Source organism: Watersipora subatra, chromosome 5, assembly GCF_963576615.1.
Source record: "Watersipora subatra chromosome 5, tzWatSuba1.1, whole genome shotgun sequence".
Lineage (NCBI taxonomy): Eukaryota > Metazoa > Bryozoa > Gymnolaemata > Cheilostomatida > Watersiporidae > Watersipora > Watersipora subatra.
In genome coordinates this window covers 58,465,799-58,486,833 of record NC_088712.1, presented here as the reverse complement: position 1 = coordinate 58,486,833, position 21,035 = coordinate 58,465,799, and the positions used below count along the sequence as shown (strand labels likewise).

The 21,035-nt window shown below is 36.9% G+C and overlaps 1 protein-coding gene across 2 annotated transcripts in view; it reads left to right on the top strand.

Moving 5' to 3' along the window:
* Positions 1 to 21,035, top strand: part of LOC137396277 (polyribonucleotide nucleotidyltransferase 1, mitochondrial-like) — a 34,579-nt gene that overhangs the window by 7,621 nt on the left and 5,923 nt on the right. Inside the window, exons 4-17 of one of the 2 annotated variants that reach the window (XM_068082472.1) lie at positions 141 to 302; positions 1,212 to 1,398; positions 2,778 to 2,990; positions 5,608 to 5,781; positions 5,917 to 5,953; positions 6,142 to 6,211; positions 7,271 to 7,360; positions 8,996 to 9,153; positions 11,763 to 11,834; positions 13,518 to 13,581; positions 14,119 to 14,145; positions 16,602 to 16,792; positions 17,802 to 17,936; positions 20,508 to 20,625. In XM_068082472.1, the coding sequence (XP_067938573.1) occupies positions 141 to 302; positions 1,212 to 1,398; positions 2,778 to 2,990; positions 5,608 to 5,781; positions 5,917 to 5,953; positions 6,142 to 6,211; positions 7,271 to 7,360; positions 8,996 to 9,153; positions 11,763 to 11,834; positions 13,518 to 13,581; positions 14,119 to 14,145; positions 16,602 to 16,792; positions 17,802 to 17,936; positions 20,508 to 20,625 (1,698 nt within the window). Of the gene's footprint in view, positions 1 to 140; positions 303 to 1,211; positions 1,399 to 2,777; positions 2,991 to 5,607; positions 5,782 to 5,916; positions 5,954 to 6,141; positions 6,212 to 7,270; positions 7,361 to 8,995; positions 9,154 to 11,762; positions 11,835 to 13,517; positions 13,582 to 14,061; positions 14,146 to 16,601; positions 16,793 to 17,801; positions 17,937 to 20,507; positions 20,626 to 21,035 lie in introns of both variants that reach the window. The other variant, XM_068082471.1, reaches the window with a different exon arrangement.

The window sequence follows — 21,035 nt, the reverse complement described above, 5'->3', positions numbered from 1 at the left end:
AAAGAAATCAGTTTCTACTTTTCAGGAGTTCCCCTTTCCCTGGTAGGTCTGGGATGTCACCCCCCCCCCTCCTGGGAAGTAGGAGAGATTACTGTATACCTGATTGACTTTTGCAGTCCTACCTTCTGCTGTCATTATAGCTTCTGCAGCCCTGGCCACGTCTAACATTCCTATGATTGACGCTATCGGCGCTGTGAAGGTGGGGTGGTTGCACAACAGCCCCATCCTTAACCCGACTAGGGAACAGCTGGAGAGCAGTAATCTCAACCTGGTGATAGCAGCCCGTTGTGATCAGCGTGTTGGTAGGTTTTAAGATATCTCCTTGATCAATAGTAAAATGACTCGGTCAAGACACTTGCTCAACCTTGGGAGACCAGTTTGTCAAGGCACTACTCTGAAACCAGCACTTTTGAGTATTGCTTTGTTTTTTGGTTTAAAATTTGTATAAAACTTTAATAGATTTGATCAGAAAGTATTGGTATTTTCCTATCATTTGCGATTGTTTTCGGTGTTTGAGATGATGCAACTGCCAGAATGTTTCAAGGTTAAAATCGACAAAACTTCTTTCCGGTAAATATGCTCAGATCAAGAGAAAATGGGATTATAATGTCTATATTAGCAAAGAGACCAACAGAATATAGACATGTAACGCTACAACTTCAATGCAATAGCCGATATCATCTGTAGCAACGATGGCGACTAGTGACATCATTTTGCACATCTTTTTAACCGCAATCAAGTTTTGTCGATTTTAATCATGAAACATTTTGGCGGTCAGATCACCTCAAACATCAAACAAAATCGCAAATGATAGGAAATTGCTGATAATTTCTGATGAAATTTGCTTAAACTTTGTGTAATTTCATCTTTGAGGACGTACTCTCATTAGGCCACATGCTATCGAAACATTCAGCGCAATGAATAACTAAAACATCAAACGTAACAACATCTGATATTGCATTGAATGACCAAAATAAAAATACCATTTGGCTAATAACTTACCAAGCTTTAATTTTGTTCTCACGTTCGATGATGAGTCAAGCTAAAAGTTTTCCTTCAAGATTCTCTGTCAATGATAAGTTAGTTTACAGTTTGTGGTATGACATCGCTCTGGACACAAATTCATCTGCTTCAAAAAACAAGAGCTTAGTGTTCTAATCATATTTTTTGCTTTTATTTTGCAAATTTGGTTTGATTCTGTCACATTCCAGTAATGCTCGAGGGATCGGCTAATGAGTTGCCTGTCGCCAAGTTTGCAAGTGCTGTTGCATTCGGAGCTCAGCATGCTGCAACTGTAGCTGGAATGATTAAAGGTTTGGCGAACCAGGTCATGCCCCTCAAGATGGCTCTATTATCCTCCCAGGAGGACAACCATGAACTGCAGCAGTGGCTTGTCAAGTGAGGCTTAGTACATTATATGTGTGTATTCTGGCTCGAAAACCATCGAGTGCATCGATTCTTACTCTGTGACAAACACTGTGTTCTCATGACTCGGTTAGTACGGCTTTTGCATCGTCCACAACATAAAAATGACAAAAATCTGCAAATCAATCAAGATTTTGTGTCTCGCAAATTTTTGTTGAATGTTTTGTTTGCGAAAGATAGAAACGGCTACTGCAAATGATACGTAAGAAAATGCTGCACAAGTTATTCCATTCGTAACATTTTTCACTCTTGAGTCATTCTTATTCCGATTCGAGCAATTCCAAATGCGCCGTTATGACCATTGGCATAGAAATCCTTAATGTTTTTAAAGGTTGACTTGCAACAAAGTTCACATTACAGTTATTTGGTATCAAAAGATTCACCATGTCTTACTCTGTTGTGTTTTAAGTGCCAAATATGTGGAAATGTGATTACAAGCTCTTAAAAGCTCAAAAACGAAAAGCCGCCGTAGATTGGAATCTCTTTATTTCGATGATGTAACCACGAAATTTGGTTATCGTCTTGTCACGTATGTTCTCACGGGAATTGAAAGGCCAATAAAAAGCTCAATATAAAACTTATCATAGTACTAGTTTATGACAAACACTTCGGGTTTTATCGAAGACCCCGTATCAAATATAGATGCTCGCTACTTTACAGTTTTGTTTCGGCATTATTCAATCATCAAGTCGTAATCTAATCATGTGACCCAATACTGAGCAAATAATTTTTGCAGCACTTTTTGATTATCACAGGTGACCAACAGGCTCGTCATGATTATCAGACAATGATATGTACTCCTTCGAGGTACGGTTAGAAAGTTTAACGTTTTTTTACGGTAAGTTATAAGATATCAGTGCTAAAAGTGACAGTATTACAATGACGATGAAACAGATGCGTAAGAACAATAGACATGGTTTTATTGAATGCATGAAGTATATTTGTGAAAATATTTTGACGACTAAGGTTGCATGAAAGTGTAAACAGAAACCATCCTGTAACAATTACGTCCCATTTGAGCCGTTTTGGAAAGCGAATCCAAACTACGGCGGTCTCGCGTGGCTGCGATTAACTGTTCGTTTTTTAGCTTTTAAAAGCTTGTAATCACATTCCCATATATATTGCACCTGCAACACAACAGAGTAAGACATGGTGAATCTTTTCACATCAAATAACTGTAATGTGAATTTTGTTGCAAGTCAACCTTTAAGAAACTGCAATCCTTCCAGAAACCTTGAACATCATGTCGGAAATTATTGTAGGTGTAAGTCAAACAGTTGCTTTAATTTATAGCCCTTGCCTTGGAAATATTTGTGTGTTGAGGTTTGACGATGTTTATCGCCATCTTGCAGAAACTATCGTGGCTTCATTGTGGATGTCTACAGCAATGCAGCCCACGATAAGCTGTCTCGAGATAATGCTCTTCAGTCAATTAAGGATCACGCTCTCTCTGCCGCTCGCAAACTCCCAGAATTCTCTGAGCTATCAAACAGCTTTTTGTCTGATGAGTTCTTCAAACTTGCCAAGACAATCATTAGAGAGAGGATATTAGATGAAGGAATCAGGTATGCTACAAACGAATGAGAGAGTTTATTTGGGCCAGAGGCTAAGCGATGTGTAGTGAAGGTGTAATTGTGCTCGGATGATCGAGAGTACCACATGACATTTTGTCAAGGTCAAGTTCTGATCAACAAGACAAATAGCAGTAATACAAGTTGATATTCATTCTGATTGCTTCTATGGTAGCTGTAGGTAGTTCAATTACTGTAATACCTTGAGATACAAGTTCGTATCTCAACTCAATTTTTCTTATATAAAATAACTAAATACAAATTTGTCTGTTCGTACCCCCGAGAAAACACTTAAGTAGGCTGTCACAGGAAGTTCTGTGTGTTTCAAGAACTGAACAACTTGTTGGTCAAATGACTCTCGTGTTTCTAGGATGTTTTGATTAGTTTACCAAATATGCTCATCTTATATGAAAGCAATGCCATGTGAAAGCGATGCCATGTGAAAGCGATGCCATGTGAAAGCAAGTCATGTGAAAGCAATGCCATGTGAAAGCAATGCCATGTGAAAACAATGCCATGTGAAAGCAAGTCATGTGAAAGCAATGCTGTGTGAAAGCACTGCCATGTGAAAGCAATGCTGTGTGAAAGCACTGCCATGTGAAAGCAATGCCACATAAAAGCAACACCACATGGAAGCAATGTCATGTAAAAATAGCTCCCATTAGCTCATCTGAAAAGATGCTGGCATATACAGCAATCCTCTCTACTTTGTGTCTTCAACGATCGCAGCTTCGCATAATATGTACAGAAATATACTGCCGGTGTCGTCGCCAAGGCATTAATACAGAGCACACAGTCTATTAATATGAAAGTCTCTAGCATTAAACTCCTTGTCAGTGATAAAAATAGAATAGCTAGGAAAAATAGCTCGATATTGGTTTTATTGAATAAAATTTGGCCACTCCTCCTCTTCCATCTTCAGAAAGTCACCAATAAGCACTTTCTATCATTTTGCTATCTTGAAGAATATTTAGCATTGACCTTGCCTCTTTAATTCTGTACAGTCCTTGTTAATCACTTATTGATTTCACTGCTCCATATACAATATACTCTATAAGTATGCTGCATGTGCGTGAATAGTATTTGTGAAAGTTTTGAAAGCAGTTTGTTTTCCGAAGTGTTAAAATTATGGCTCAGACTTTAGAAAAGAAATTAGTTTGTATTTCACGGATGGTTCTAGAATTGAACCCGTGAAGTACTCGGATTACTGTAATTGATAAGAGATTCGGGAGACATAACTAGTTTCAGCTCTATACACTTGCAAGTCTCATTGTGCTGTCTACAGTATTGTCAAAAAATACAAAACCACCTCACATTTAAGAGACATGCTGGTGGCGGTGGTTTAATGCCTTAACTCTGCTAGAAAGTATCACAAATCATGTACTAGTAGATGCAGAATTTTTTAACGATTAATATGGAGGAAGGTTTCAATAAGCAGTAAATGGCATTTATTTTGTATGAAAATGTGTATGCAACTGACCCTGACAAAAATCAAAAGATATCCTAGTTATTTGCTTATTGTATTCTCAACTAGTTGATTTTATGATACTATTTCAACATAAATGAACAACTCCTGTAATAATTGGTGGTGCTGAAAAGGGCCACTTAGAGTGCCGAGTGGCTGGATTATCTTTAATACAGATGTAACATGATGGCAGTAATTCCATCACCTTCGCTATAACATGAAACTAAATGGCTTTTAGTTTATTTTGCTAGTACAAGGAGAAATTTCTGTATCTAAAGCTGTACAATGTGTGTTAATTAAATGGATTAACACGGCTCCAGCATCAGTGCCAAGATGGCCAAAGGAGTGAATTATTGGGTGGTCTCTTAATTTCTGACAACCCTGCTCCTCCATTTTAGTCTGTAGGTCTGCTCCAGGGCTAGCCTGTCTTGACAAACTGTTGTTTTTGCGGAGTTGTTCCCCCGTCGAGTGGGCAAGCAACACAACAGCTTGTCACAAGACGTACTGCACCTGATGCATCAGCTGCACTCATAAGGAGTTGTTCTCTTCCGTCTATGCGGCTTGGTTGTTATGTCGGTCGCTCCATTGGTAATCATAACGAGATTCGCTCAAAAATTTATGTATAGAAAATAAGATTACCGTATAACGTTTAACCAGCGACCAGTCTCTGCGGTAAACTTTAGTAGAACTTGAGAACTTAGGCAACAACAGCGACTAAGCATGTCGTTATTTGTGCGCTCAGTCAGTTTTCTATTTTTGTATCAGTCAGTTTTATTTGTTCTTATAGATTTTATTTTCAATTTATTTTATTCTTAAATTTTACTAACGTTTACAACAGAGACTGGTTTTTGGCTAAACGTTGTCATCTTATTTTTTTCTACATAAATGTTTGCGCGAAATCCGTTATGATTACCAATGGAGCGACCGCCATAACATTGCAGCCAAGCCGCATAGACGGAAGAGAACAACTCCCTTTCAGTGCAGCTGATGCATCAGATGCAGTACGTCTTGTGACAAGCTGTTGTGTTGCTCGCCCGCTCGACGGGGGAACAACTCCGCAAAAACAACAGTTTGTCAAGACAGGCTACTCCAGAGCATACTCCCTCTGACACAAATGGAAGCAGTATGTTTAGTATGTATTGCTAGGCCAGACAGCAGACGGCTCACTGACATCAGGCCTCTCTCTTGCGAGGTAGACATACACAAGCCTCTGCATGGATCAGCCCTCTTTCAGCGAGGACAGACACAAGTTATGGCAACTGTCACACTTGACAGCTTAGAAATGATGACCAAGACGGACGCAGTTTCTGAAGTTCTTGTGTGGGTATTCATCATTGTTGCTCCAGCGATGCTGTATGATGAGAAGCTTGGGATGTGAAGTTTGTTTTTTGTTCAGGTATTGTTTCTGGCTAGTTACTGACAAGAGTAAAAATTGTACTCTTTGTCACATTTTAGAGGACGGCCAGAGAAGAACTTTATGCTACATTATGAGGTGAGGATTGCTTCATATTTCCTTTTGAGTTCTCCTGTATGTGGTTTGCGTTCACTATAGTTTTGTGTATGTAAGGATGAATTATACTATTGGCTACCTGGTTCATCAAAGTGGAACTATAAACCTAGGTGTGTGTTCATATTGAGTGCATCAGAGGCGATGTCATAACAGCAGTAGTTTTATTTCAGTTTCCTCAGTATGCTTCTGGAGACATGGACACGGGAGCCGCCAGAGCTAATCGACGAGAAATTGGCCATGGTAGGCACCCTTCATGGTTTACTTAGTTTGTTTTCTTCCAGTGCCTGAGTGCGTTTGCAGACCACTCATGTCTGATTCTTTTTCTGCTTTTATATATTTACTAGCTGTGCTGCCCTGTTGTTTGGGAAATAAAGTCTTTGGTCAGAAAATTGATTTGTATTTAATATATAACAAAATTTGCCATTCTAATTTTCAAACTACATATCGTGAAAAAAGTGTTTTGTGTGATTGAAATAGATTAAGAGAGAAAATAAAAACAACTGTAAAGGTTTACAAACTTTGGCAAACTACTTTTAAGCTTCATATGAGAAAAATGTTTCGTGCAGGTCAAATAAGTTAAAAAAAATAAAACGACTATAAAAAGTGTTAGATGTAAATGTGAAATAATTAGCAAGTAATAGCTAAATTAAGTCGGTTTTGCTGCGATTACAAGAAAAGTTGATTCGGTAATGCGAACTGAAAAAATTAATGTGAACTAAAAAAACGAAATAAAAATTTTGAATATGTAGAATTAATAATAACTATTTTTGCATAAAAGTCTGTGTGTATAAAAAAGGTTATTGTTCCACCAGAAGCTATCCATCAAAACTTTGAATACGACGATACGGAGACCATATAATTGTCCGCGCAAGAAGAATTGGCCTTGACCCCAGATAAGCAATCGAGCCTTACGAAAAATATTTCTTAACAGTTGCATCATAACGCGTGGCCGCATCAGTAAAATAATCAGCGTGTGCTATAGCTGGAATGACAGACAGAGCCACGGACACATATACTTTGAGAAATATATATAGATTCACTGTAAGCTCTCTTTATTGGCTTTAGCTATTATATTATATTATATTATTGCTTCAGTTTAAAGGGATTTCTCACATCCCAAGCAATTGAACCGCTAGCTTTTACCCTTGCTGGTTATAGTGTTTTAATGTTTTTTTCTTGCAATTTGCTTTGGTAGGAACATGCCTTGCACCTACAGCGCAGTTTAACATGTTTACACAGGTGCTCTCATTCATTAATACAACTCACCATTTTATTCTATCTTATGATATGCACTTGCAGGTGCTTTGGCTGAAAAGGGTCTCCATCCTGTTCTGCCTAAAGATTTTCCATTTACAGTGAGGGTCTTCGCAGAGGTTCTAGAATCTAATGGTACTTTTATTCTCAGCATTATATTCTATTGTTGCTCTAGATCTCAGTGGTCATTGAGTAATCTATAACCGTGTATATAGCTATGATATATAGATCAGGCATGCTTGACACTAAGACTATTATGCATATATGGCAAGAAGTAATGTTCAACCAAGATTGAACAATCATGTTCGATAATGAACTTATTGTGAATACCTCCAACTACTGAGGTTAATTTCTGACAATCATTATATCTAAAGTGTTTATCTACACGTATGTCTAAGTTGGCGTTTTGTCTTGTCCATTTGGTCCCTTTTATGTTTGGGATCTTTACATATGTGCTCATATGATCTCTTCTCTGCTGCAGTTATTTCCATGCTACTGCAACTAATGATGAGCTTTTTATTTGAAAAAACATAAATTTTTTAACATTTAGCTCGTCAGAATGTGACTATATACTGAGGGAACTTTATTTGAACACCACCTTACACCAATTAAAGCACCACCCTTTAATTGAACACCACCTCTATTTGCCCACTACTTTGACATTCATTGATCTTTACGAACCCTGACGACCCGTGAATGGGAGAAAAGGGGAGGAAAAAAGTTTACAAATCTACATGAGGTTACAAATTTCAACTATGCATCATTTTTTGACGTCATCAAGCCGTTTGCACATGCGCTCGTTCACGAAAAAACCGCCATATTTGTAGAAAACGATCGTCATTCTTTTATTTAATAGTATTTTTTGGTGTTGTTTTGATACTATAATAAAAAATTTTAAACGAATGCATAGTTTTTAAAAATTCATTGCTAAAGCCTCGTGTTTTAACGATAAAAGTTGTCTATAAAGATGACCGACAACGATAAAATGAGGTCACGAAAAAATGAAGGATTGTCTTGGTTCATAATACATGTAAATGTAGAATTGTCTTCTCTTTGGACTAGCAGTTAAATTTGCATTGAAAAGCATTTGATTTACTTATTTACACATACTATGATATTTCATCTAACTCTCCATTGAAAACAAACTTGTTTATTGGATGCGAAATGGAATGCGAAAATTTTATTTTGAAGTAATTTACTAAGAAAATATTTTTAAAAATGAACAGTAATTGGTTTTGCAGGCTTTAGACTTTTGAGTTCATCTTGATGGAGACATAATGTGGCTAGCTAAACTTGAAGGTTTTCTACAATTGGCTGATGCACCGAAGGAAGTTCAGCTCTGCAACTATATATATAAAATTGGATCATTAATATGATCATCTCTAACAAACATTTAGAAGTTGTAGGTAACAGTCTGTAAAAATGAGGGATGATGCAAGAAATCGAGGTGGTAACAACGCATCTCTAACTGTATAAAGTGTGAAAGTCAGGTTTTAGTTCAGAGACATTTGGGTATATCCTTCTGCAGGTAGCACTGTAACTATGTCACTCCAATATGAAGTTATCTCCCCACAATAATTTCTTCAAAAAAGTAGTTTTTGGGACTGTCACACCTTCAGTCTTGAAACTAAAATGTTATACAAATACATGGGTATATATGTATACATATATAGAAACCTTTTTGCATAAGAATGATTAGAAATTTTACATAGGAGAGGACAACTCTCTGTTTCAATATGGTTCCTTTCAAAATGATTAGGTAAATTACAGGTTCTTCCTCCATGGCGTCTATATGCGCTGGAAGCATGGCTCTACTGGACGCTGGTGTGCCTTTAACATCTGCAGCAGCCGGGGTAGCCATGGGACTTATTACAGAAGCAGACGGTAAGGGAAGGATCGTGAGACATGCCATCCTCCATGACATATTGGTGAGAAGTTAGGCTGACTGTGATGACTAATAGGCTATAATTCTCCAACTTTGTTTTGATAAAGTAATCATAGACAAATGTTGCAGATCTTGACGACTGCTGGTAATGAGTTCTACTGCTGGTTCATACCGGCCTGAGTGTCTGACAAGTTGCTTCTCTTAAAACTCCTAAATGGTTAGGTTCCAGTATGGCGCGTTGGCTTGCATTTAGACAGGTTCAGGCACAGAGAATGTTTTAGGCTGTACTTTGCCGGTTTACTGTTTCAGCTTCAAATGCTTCATACAAGCTAATGAAATTTATATCTCTCCAGCAACATAGCAGGGGTTTATGATCAGACAGAGAAGTATTTAAACCGGAAATATGAATCACAGTAAATGTTTATTTAGAAATTTTTAGTTAACTGCTTATCTCTTTAATTGGTTACTTTTTACTGTGGATGATTTTTAGGTCTAAAAGTTGTAGAGGTTATTGTCTTTATATATAGCAGATGCTCCTGTATGACGTAAACTTCCTGTAACATAATTTTCATTTGACATAAAGAATTTATGTTAAGTCTTTGTTTCATATTACGTAAAAAGTTCCACATAATGTAAAGCGTTAAGTCCGATGCAAGTTTTAACATTTGAAATGAATAACGAGAGTCCCATAGTTAACCTTAAATATATCATTTTCTCTCTTGTCGCACTTTGGAGAGAAAATGACATGTAGGAGTATTTCTATTATATATACTAAAACCACTGCAGTCTAACATCTATGTGAGATCATTAGGTGACCAGTTAAAGCAATGAGAAAAGCATGCACACAATTATTCAGAAATACTTAAAGGCAGTCAATCGGTGCTGGTGTTAGAGTGTCAGTCTACAGGTGTTAGAGTGTCAGTCTACAGGTGTTAGAGTGTCAGTCTACAGGTGTTAGAGTGTCAATTTACAGGTGTTAGAGTGTCAGTCTACAGGTGTTACAGTGTCAGTTTACAGGTGTTAGAGTGTCAATTTACAGGTGTTAGAGTGTCAGTCTACAGGTGTTACAGTGTCAGTCTACAGGTGTTACGGTGTCAGTCTACAGGTGTTACGGTGTCAGTCTACAGGTGTTACGGTGTCAGTCTACAGGTGTTAAAGTGTCAGTCTACAGGTGTTAGAGTGTCAGTCTACAGGTGTCACAGTGTCAGTTTACAGGTGTTAGAGTGTCAGTCTACAGGTGTTAGAGTGTCAGTCTACAGGTGTTAGAGTGTCAGTCTACAGGTGTCACAGTGTCAGTTCACAGGTGTTAGAGTGTCAGTCTACAGGTGTTAGAGTGTCAGTCTACAGGTGTCACAGTGTCAGTTTACAGGTGTTAGAGTGTCAGTCTACAGGTGTTAGAGTGTCAGTCTACAGGTGTTACAGTGTCAGTCTACAGGTGTTAGTGTCCGTATACCGATCTGAATGTCACGAGTTGGAGTCTCATTGAAATCAATATTTTATCCTAACCTCTAACCCTGGCTTCATAAAGACGAATAGACAGACACCGCTCTTACAACAGTAAATAAATATCCTTTTTTGTTTTACTTCATTTTGAACCTGAAAAATTTTCTTTTTTAACCATAAACCTTACTGTGTCGAACACACGCAAAAAATATCAATTTAAATTGACATTGAAGGGATGCGCTCCCCTTATTGTACCGTAATCTTGTACCATGAATCTGCTAACTCGTAAGAAGTGTCAGACACAACTTGCTATTACATTTTTTGGAGTATAACTGTCAAATGTTTAGCGTCCGTGGCATAGTGGTCAGCATTCTGAACTGTAAAGCAGCAGGTCAGAGGTTCAATCGCCACTAGCGGATGCCAGGGAGAAAATCTGGTCTTAAATTACTTTTGTGGATAAAGTCCAACACTCACTCCATCCTCACATATGGCAGTTAGTGTTGGACAATTTCAACTTATGGAAGACTGGAAGCAGTGGATGTATGGTTCCTAAGAAAAATGTTTAAAATATCTTGGAAGGATCATATCACAAGTGTGGAAGTATTAAGAAGAGCAGAGAGGGAATGGAACCTAATAAAAACAATCAAGAGAAGACAGCTGGAGTTTTTTGGACATGTAATACGACAAGAGGGTTTAGAGAGCTTGACGGAAACAGGAAAAATTGAAGGAAAACGGAGTGGGAACAGAAAGCGGCTGGCCTACTTCGAAGGCAAACCAAATGGATGGCAACTCAACTACCAGGAAGAAAGAGAGCAGAGGTATCTGAGCAAACATTACTGAAAAGAAAAAGGGGTATGAAGTGGTGGAGAACCATGGTTGCCTACGTCCTCATAGGACATGGCATTTAAGATACACTGGAAATGTTTCCACCATGATCTGAGGCCGACTCTACCACTCTGCAATAATCCTGTTAATCAAATTTTTCACATGGATTCTATTGGATCTTCAATATTAACATCTGAAAGTTGTCTGTAGTACAAGCCCAGGGAAAGAGTGCTCTGTAATCTGTGAATAGTCAATTTAATTTTTATTTCCAGATATCTAGGTTGTTTATTGGTGAGTCAGTCAAGTTCGGTTGATCAGATGGTTTTGTATGAACCAGACATCAATATTGTTGCTGCCAGTATGAATGAGAATCTCATATTACAGGGTATGGAAGACTATGCTGGAGATATTGACTTCAAGATTGCAGGCAGCAAGAAGGGGGTTACTGCTCTGCAGGTATATTCTTATATATAATATTATGTTATACTATTGCTTCTATAGTTGCACAGGGAGGATAATAGTCTGAATTAGAGTTGCCCCGATTTTGGTATCGGAATCGGTATCGGTGCCGATATGGGTGCCAAGTATCTGAATCGGTATCGGCCGATCTTTTCTTAAAAAATCTGAACCTTCCGATACTTTTTACAGATCAACCATTTAGCAGAAAACTGTATTTTAGCCTGCTATACTAATAAAAAATCATCAGCTGTAAGCTTCTTACTTTTACTTAATGAATTTCAGGCCTGCCACACAATTTATTTCATGTCTATAGCCTGACCAACACAGCGAAGGAAACTTTTTAGCCATAACGTAAACAAAAAGTGTGGTATTTCCCAATTACAGCGATAGGATTTATTGCAGGCAATCACGAACAAGATAACAAAAATGGGAGACAAGAACGCGGTGTAATATTTCTATTTACTAGCATTACGAAAGTAATTTAAACAGTCGACGCATAAAGATATCTATCACTCTCTTGATCCTGACGATACAAAGATCGTTTGTATTGAACAAAAAACGGTAACCCCAGTGGCGTATCATTATGTAGCCTGTCCTCCAACATATGTGGTGAGTGAATCCCCCTTCAGTACGCTTGGCTACATTGATAATGATGGAAGAAAGAGACGTCTTACTGAGATAATTGAATCACTAACGGTAATTAAAAGAAACATTAATTAGCTCTAAACTTGTACAGGCACAGCAGTTCATCCAACAATAGAAGAGGGACTTCGTTATCACAGATAGAACTGTACCACTAACAGTAATTACCTTTATTTCATTTAACAGTAATTACCTTATCTTCAGTATGTGAATATGTATATATATTTTTTCCATAAATGCAAATAAATAAATACAATAATATTCATGTTTTCTTTGCATTATGTTTGTATTTGCATAATAAAATGAACAAAATTATCTATGCAACACAAAAGATCTGAATCGGATTATTTTTCAATTAGGATCGGTATATCGGATCGGTATCTGAATCGGCTGGTGAATTTAGAATCGGGGCATCTCTAGTCTGAATACCTCTATGGTGCACCAAAAATTGGTTAACAAAAATGGATCAGACTTTATCTAGAGCTCGTACATTGATCCCTGATTAATAGTTAATTTTTATTTTTTCCGTGGCCAGACGCTTTTGGTAATTTTTAAATACATTGTATGGTCGTTAAATGTTGGGCTATGGTTTAAGTCATTCAAAGACACTGAAATTTAGCTTCAAATTTATCCTACCAAATTGATTCGCTTCCTGTTGCATAAACAATGCAAACACTCGTTGTTCAAAATTATGATCTCTTTTGAGTGACAGCAATAAAAACACTAGATAGACGAATGTTGCTAATTTCACTGATCATGTTTTTGCATTTCTTAGTAGTCATATTAAAATTCAAATTGATTTCTTTACAAATCTACAATGTCAAGAAAGTTTGCTGTATGAAGCTGTAGCTGGGGTCTGTGTGTGAACAATTGCAGAAGCACTTTTATAAAGGTAAATCTTTTTCCCTCACGATCACAATTGTAATAGTTCTTTTTTCCGGTAGTGAAATCACGAGCGCATTTCAATCCCATTTTTTATACAAAATATTACTTGTGGATGACCTCTTTTTTTAGTTTATTGTCAGTTCATGGTTGTAGGTTGATGTGAAGATCCCAGGAGTTCCTTTAAACATTGTGGAAGAGCTCTTCCAGCAGTCCAGTCGTGAGTATGGAGTATAGCTGCAATAAGGCTTATTGTCCTTCTCACTAGCTGCAATGTGTGACTGTCATCTCTTATAGGATGGCCATCGGTACAGTCTTTAGCGTCAGTCATTCGTGTGAGGCTTATCTCTAGTATTCTAACTCTATTGTGGTTGTAGATTTAACCGTAACATTTAGATCAAAGCTCATATTGCTTTGCTGTCTAGTTGCTATGGCTGGCCACCTTTCAATAGTTGTATCTAGCTCAAGTTATTCATTGCTCACCTGGTAGTATGAAATACATTTATTGTTGGAGTTAAACTCTTTCACTGGTATAGCTGGCTGGTTACTTATATTTTCATTTATTTTCACTCCTGATATATTCACACCATCTAAAAGACATCTTCATTAGTGTATGTATGGTAGTTTATCTAGGTTAGACTAGCAGAAGACAACTCCAGTTGACTTAAGTGCTCACCTTTTCTCACATTCACTGTTACAGAGCCTCTGAAGGCTATGCTTGATGCTATGCATAATGCTATCTCTGGTCCTCGTACAGACAAGAAGTCTAACTGGCCTGCTACAGGTAACTATAGTAACAACAGGTAACTATAGGGATCTTGGGTAACACTGGTCTATTGCAATTAGTTAATTTTAATTGTTTGATTGTGTGATGCGGGCGTGTCAAGTTGTGAGTCAAACTTTTGGAACTGAGTCTATGCATGTTTCAAGTGCTTTTTTAATTATTTAATTTTGTACAGTCATACATCTACATACGAAAAAATTGAGATGCGAGCAAGATTTCGAGCAAATTTCTGCCTTGAGAAATGAAAAGCCTCTGAGATATGAGTGGGTTCTCGAAGGCCACTGAATGGCTATGTATGCAAGAGGCCACTTATATGTACAGCGTCACTCGATCTTTCTCGACGAATTACTTTTAAAAAGGCTGGCTAAAGGTTATAGCGAACGTGAGGTAAAAAGCGCCAAGCCAGAAATGGATAATAACAAATTAAATCGACAAAATGAAAGTAAGTTTAGTAAAATATTAAAACAGATTTCAGTGTGTGTTTAGTAAGCTAAATTCATTTAAGGTAAATTCAAAGCTTCTGTGTTGTTACAAACGTTTTGTGTACCGAGCACGTTGCTGTCAAGTCTCTCTCACACCGCCGTTAGCCATTACATCTGTCTAGAAGGTAAGAACTCCATACATTACTTTAGATAGTAATGTTACTGTACATGTAATTTACTGTGGTTGCGTAGTAACTGCATATTAATGATTCGTGACAACATAGACAACAATCATTAGTATTTCCAAGACGGTAAAAGTGTTGTTCGAATAAATCTCTAAAAAATAGCCTATATTCGCCAAGCAAACTATAATCCTTGATCAAGAAATTCCAAGTCAAAAATGATTTTTTTTTTCTGACAATCGAAATTGTTAGTAGTAATATTGCTTCCCCAATCGTCTCCGTGTTAGAAACATCATAGCTGTTGTTGATGGCATTATAGCCGATTAAGAATTAATTTTAAAAATATTCAGATATAGTATAGGTGACAGCACTGACTCTGATGGTGGTGAAAGCAAGTTTTGTAAGAGTAAGGAACATTGTAGATGATCATTAAAGCTTCACATGGCTTTAGCAATGCACATAATATAAATACGTTGAATTTTTTGCATAGCTCTGTTTGTCAACACGTTGGCGACAAAATATGAAAGGAAAGTGTTCTGAGTAGGATTTGAAATTGAAAAATATTGCATACATATTATGCAGCCAAATCGGCAATTTTTAGTAAAATGATTGGCAGCAGGCCGAAGGCTAAATTTGTACAAGGATGGCAGTGAAAGGTTTAAAGATGGACTTGTGCACAATTTCAGTAGATTTTATCAAAAAGTATTGGTATTTTTCTATCATTTGCAATTATTTTTGATATTTGAGGTGATTTGACTGCCAGGATGTTTCAAGATTAAAACTTGAACAAGATTAAAACAAAACTTGATCGCGGTGAAAATGCTCAGAAGTAAAATATGTGCAAATTGATGTTGCTAGTTGCTAGTTGCTAGTTATCTTTGTGATAGTCGATATTGGTTATTGTGTTCAGGTTTCAGCGTTACGCATCTCTATTCTGCCTATTCTATTCTTCTCTTTGTAACTATAGAGGTTATAATCACACTTTCACTTGGTCTGACCGTTTAAACCGTCATCAAATTTTGTTGATTTTAATCTTGAAACATCCTGGCAGTCGGACCAAAGCAATCGCAAAAAAAGCAAGCATAAAAATGCTTGCATCACTTTTGTATCACTTACGACATAGAAAGCAATGGTAAGTGATACAAAAATATTGACACTTGCTAATAAAATCAGCTAAAATTCTGTGTAAGCTCATCCTTAAGAAACCATGTTTCGATCGCATAATAGCTGAGAATAGGCAAGAAAAAAGTGGAAAATCTTCGTGTTTTTCGTGTTGCTGCTATGTGAAAATGTTAGACTTATAGAATGACCTTCTAATAACATGGTTTTCATATACTCCAAATATATGAAATGTATTTCCAACATACTTTCATATTTTTCATATTTCATATAGTATACTTTCACAAAATTATTTCCAATATTCCAAGTAATTCCGTTTTTAATTGTTTTGAGCCTTTTTGTGTCATTTCCGTTTTGAGATTTTTTTTTGACGATATCACACCTCTTGCTTTGACAATGGGTGCGATGTTGCTCTTATCAGCCAGTGGTGGTTCGGCGATGAAAAGGAATAAGGAAGCACTGTTCTAGCTGCTATCACAAAACTGTATGTAATTATGAGTTGAAATTGTTCATCAGAATTTTGTTTGCTACGTATTTGTTGAGCATTTCTCCTATTCATCCTGGCTGGGCATTGGTGATGAAGGGCAAGACATCAGACATCCCTCGAGCCACTCAGCCATTAGTCAACTCTATCAATACTCTACATATAGACACGCATTTGCACATTATACATGTAGGTCTATAATATATTTTTCTATGATATAAGCTGAATATTATGCATTGTTATTGACAGAGACCATGACAGTGACTCCTCAGCAAAGAAGTAAGCTCACTGGAGTAGCTGGTGTCAACATTAAGCACGTGCAGGCGGTGACAGGTGTGAGGGTGACGACTAATGACGACCTTAGTCTTCAGATATTTGCACGCAACAAGGAAAGCTTGGAGAAAGCTATGGCTATGCTGCGGGAGCTGATAGAAAAAAAGGTTTGTTCCTTCCTGCATCGTTTGCTTTCTGTCTTCTCCAACTACTTCATGTCATTCGCTACGACTTACCTTCCTTTTTTTTCTTTCTAATTTAACTTCCCTTTGTCTTTTTCAACTTGACTTCCTGTTGTCTTTTTCAACTTGACTTCCTGTTGTCTTTTTCAACTTGACTTCCTGTTGTCTTTTTTCAGCTTGACTTCCTGTTGTCTTTTTCAGCTTGACTTCCTGTTGTCTTTTTCAACTTGACTTTCTGTTGTCTTTTTCACTTAAAGATGAACTTGCACAAATTTTTAATAAATATGAATTTTTGTAGATTTTATTAGAAGTATCGGTATTTTCTTATCATTTGCGATTGTTTTTGATGTTTGAGGTGATCTGACTGCCAGGATGTTTCAAGATTAAAATAAACAAAACTTGATTGCGATTAAAATGCTCAGATTGAGTGAAACTGTGATAATGATGTCTCTAGTTGCAAAGAGATCGACAACATCGAGACGCGTAACACTGTTACTTTAACGTAATAGCTGATATCAACTATCGCAATGATAACAACTAGTGACTAGCCATTTCACATGTATTTACTTTGGAGCGTTTCAATTGCATTCAAGTTTAATTGATTTTAATCTTGAAACATCTTGGCAGTCAGATAACCTTAAACATCAAAAACAATCACAAATGATAGAAAAATAACCAATAACTTTGTTTAAGCTCATCTTTAACTTTCCGTTTTTTTCTATAAAACTTCCTTTTTTTCCCTCCAATTTAACTATGCGCTGATCAAACAATTTTTTGAAATTTTTTAACATTAATATATGTGGCTTTCATTTAGTGTAACATATCTTTGTCATGTTTCATCAAACTCATTCAGCAATTGTGCATTTAGTTCATTAAGTGAATCAATATTCAGGGGTTAACTCGACCTGCTCTACGCCAATTACTTACGCTATGTAGTATAAACATCATTGGAGGTGTGAAGTATGATATCAAATAACATAGACTTTGTTTGTAGAATCCTATAACCCTTGAATTTGGTAATGTCTACGAAGGAAAGATAGTGCAGCTGGAGAAGAACGGAGCGTATGTATTGATCCACCCTCAAATGAGTCCAGTGTTCGTCAGGAGCTCTCAGCTCGACATGAAAATGGTTTGTCGGATTTATACGTTCAGAGTTGTATTCCTTGTTTGAGTGTGCAATCTACTTCGATATCATGGTCTCTATGTTAAGGACCTATTCATTCGCCTACTATACTAAAAGGAAAGGAGTTGTCTTATCCTATTAGCTAAATTTGTAACTTCAATGTGTAGTTCTTTTGCAAATCGTGAAAGGCTTTGTTGAATAATTCAGCTAATAGTATGTATGATGGCAGTCCCGTGAGTCGTAAGACATCATCAAGTGTAATAACTAATTGCACAAATATTCATCATGGTGGTCCAATGACGCAGTTCGTAGTGTGCTTGGCTATGAATCTGAATGTTCAATTCCCATATGGTGTAAATCTTTTTCCCGATGCTCTTAGCATGGGTTCGGACAGAGAGAAGAACAGACAGACACGGCTCCTATTATAGTAAATTTTTGCTGATGAGCCTTCTTTTTAGCACAAGATGTTTGCTGTAGATAGTTTTGGGCCTACGGACCATTTTGATTACCTGATCATACCGTTTGCTTCTGGATTGCTCAATGTTAAGTGCTCTCATGTTGTCGCTAGGTTTCTCTCTCGTTTCAATCTATGTAATATGGCACCTCATGCTATTTACAGTTTGACAGTAATAGCTAATGTTTTCTCTATGTGTAAATCCTTGTATACAAGCCACACCTGTGGATCTAGAATTTTGTTTAAAAGTTAATGGTGCGGCTTATACACAGTCTAAAAAAATTTTAAATTCTACCTGTAAACTGCTCACTATGTTCGGGGTTGAAGTACAGTCACGGGACAAACTTAACATTACACATAATGAAAAGGTGTGAATATATAAAAGAATCATATAAAATATTGATAAATTTAAATAAGATTTTTTATAACAATAATTAATGCAATTTGAATTAACTACGGAAATGCGCAAATGCTAAAAATACTTTACTAAACAGTAAGACACTAGGAAATATCCAGTACTTGGGTGTATTTATTTCATCAATTAATAGAAATATAACATTAAGCAAAGTGTGGTTATAATATTGATTGAATCAAACAAAATAAAAGAAAGCTTAGTTCCTACGCGTTGAGGCATGATGAGGCCCACTGCAGCTAGTCGAGGCGCAGGGTCCACAGGAATTTGCACCCTCAAACAGCAGGTCTAGGTTAATCTAGGCTTAACAAATGGCTTTTAACAGTAACTCTAAAACTAGTAAATGCAGAAGTTTTGCGTAAGTCTATTGGAAGACTGTTCCATTGTGATGGTACTCTGTATTTGATTGTTTTTTTTACCTGAAGCAGTATAAAATAATGGTAAAGGTAGATTGGTTTCTAGAAATCTGGTATTATAATGTGAATCCTTTTTTGTTTTGTCATCACTTGGATAAACTTTTGAATGAGCTATCAATGAGAATTTTATAAATTCTTAATGATAGTTAATGAGAAAACTGAGGCAGCGTTTTGTTTGTTTTGTTTTTCAAACATTAGTTGGAAGCGCGTATTACTTAACTATTACTTGGCAGCGGCGAAACAATTCACTGATAAATTCAAGGTAAGAGGGTCAAAGGTTGTTTTACGATGCCCTGTTTGGGTAGGGAGTATTCATATGGGATATGCCAATAGTGTATCATGTATTCATCACAATTGTAGTAAAATTAGAGTTTTATCTTAAATTAGGTTACACTAGGTAAGCTCTAATCGTGTTGGTGACCCCGTTGGCAGAAGGTAAGTGTATGCTTCACGGTTCATCATTACAAACCATGACCTTATGTCTTTGTAAATATCTCGGGTTTGCAGGCTACGATAGAGCGACTACTCGCTGTGTAGCAAGTGTGTTAGGATATGAAATTGGATTCATTTATAAGTCATCTAATTGATAGCATAATTACTGTCAAATGTGTACGGTTGAAAATGGTGTGTAGGGGCAACTCCAAAGTTTATGTATACACATAACCCTCAATTATAGATGCTTATCACCTACCTTATAGCTATGATGGGTATTATTTATGCCAATCCATGCTGGGTCTGCATAGCGAATCCAGAATCACTCGAATAGCACATCGAGGCGGCTGTAGATTTCATTGATTCCTAAAGCTGTACATATTGTTTGAAATTATCCCCCTTGATGAGTGGGTGTTTGGCAGGCACAAAACCTATTTTTAGCCGTATGAAATTTTATGAGAAGTTTTGTGAAGAATTGTAGGAATTTCATCATTGCCGAAGCTCAGCAAATGTTGACAACTGTCTTGATAGATCTTGATAGATGAAACATCCTGAATAAACGGCTAGTGTTTTGTCTTCTCTCTAATTATAAAGCGGACAGTTTCTCAAATTGTGGTATTGTGGTTCTCATCTATTGTCATGAGTTTACAGACTTCTCTGAATAACAAAAAAAGGGTCAGTTTTGTCAGCATGTACACCAGGACTCGGCAAATTAATGAAAACGTTTTACCACCGTGCCAGCTCTATCCATTGCACATCTATTCAATTGTTTCAATCGCTTGAGCATCATATGGAAGGGGCATATGACTTCGTGTATATTGTAAAATTATATGGTGTAACTGACCATAATGTTTTCCATGCAGATTCATCATTCCGAGGCTGCCGGTTTGCCTGTGGGTGAAACAGTACACTTAAAATACTTCGGTGCTGACCCTGTGTCTGGGGAGGACCGCTGGTCTAGGAGAGCCCTACTATCTCCAGGTATTTTATCATTCTAATTCCTGCATGCTTCTATTCAGGGCCTTCAGGCATAGATGCCACGCATCTGTAAAAGTCGGTTTGACAAGTATTATGTGGTAATAACTTGATATAATAGTTACTTTTTCTTAAAACAAAAACAAAAATTTAACTAGTGTTATACTTAGCTGACCTTTGAACTACTGTGATAGTGATACAGCACACCCTCAGGATAGGATTGCCCTGACTGATATGATTTTTTTCACCTTACGAAGTGGAACATGATCATTTTTTCATCTCACTATACAAATTTTTTTTACCTTACGAACTCAAGAAAATTTTCACCCGAGGTCAAATTTGGCAGTCGGCTTGCTTATTACGTGTTTCAAAATAAGAAAGATGCAAAAATGCTGTTTGCCAAAAATATTGCCAGA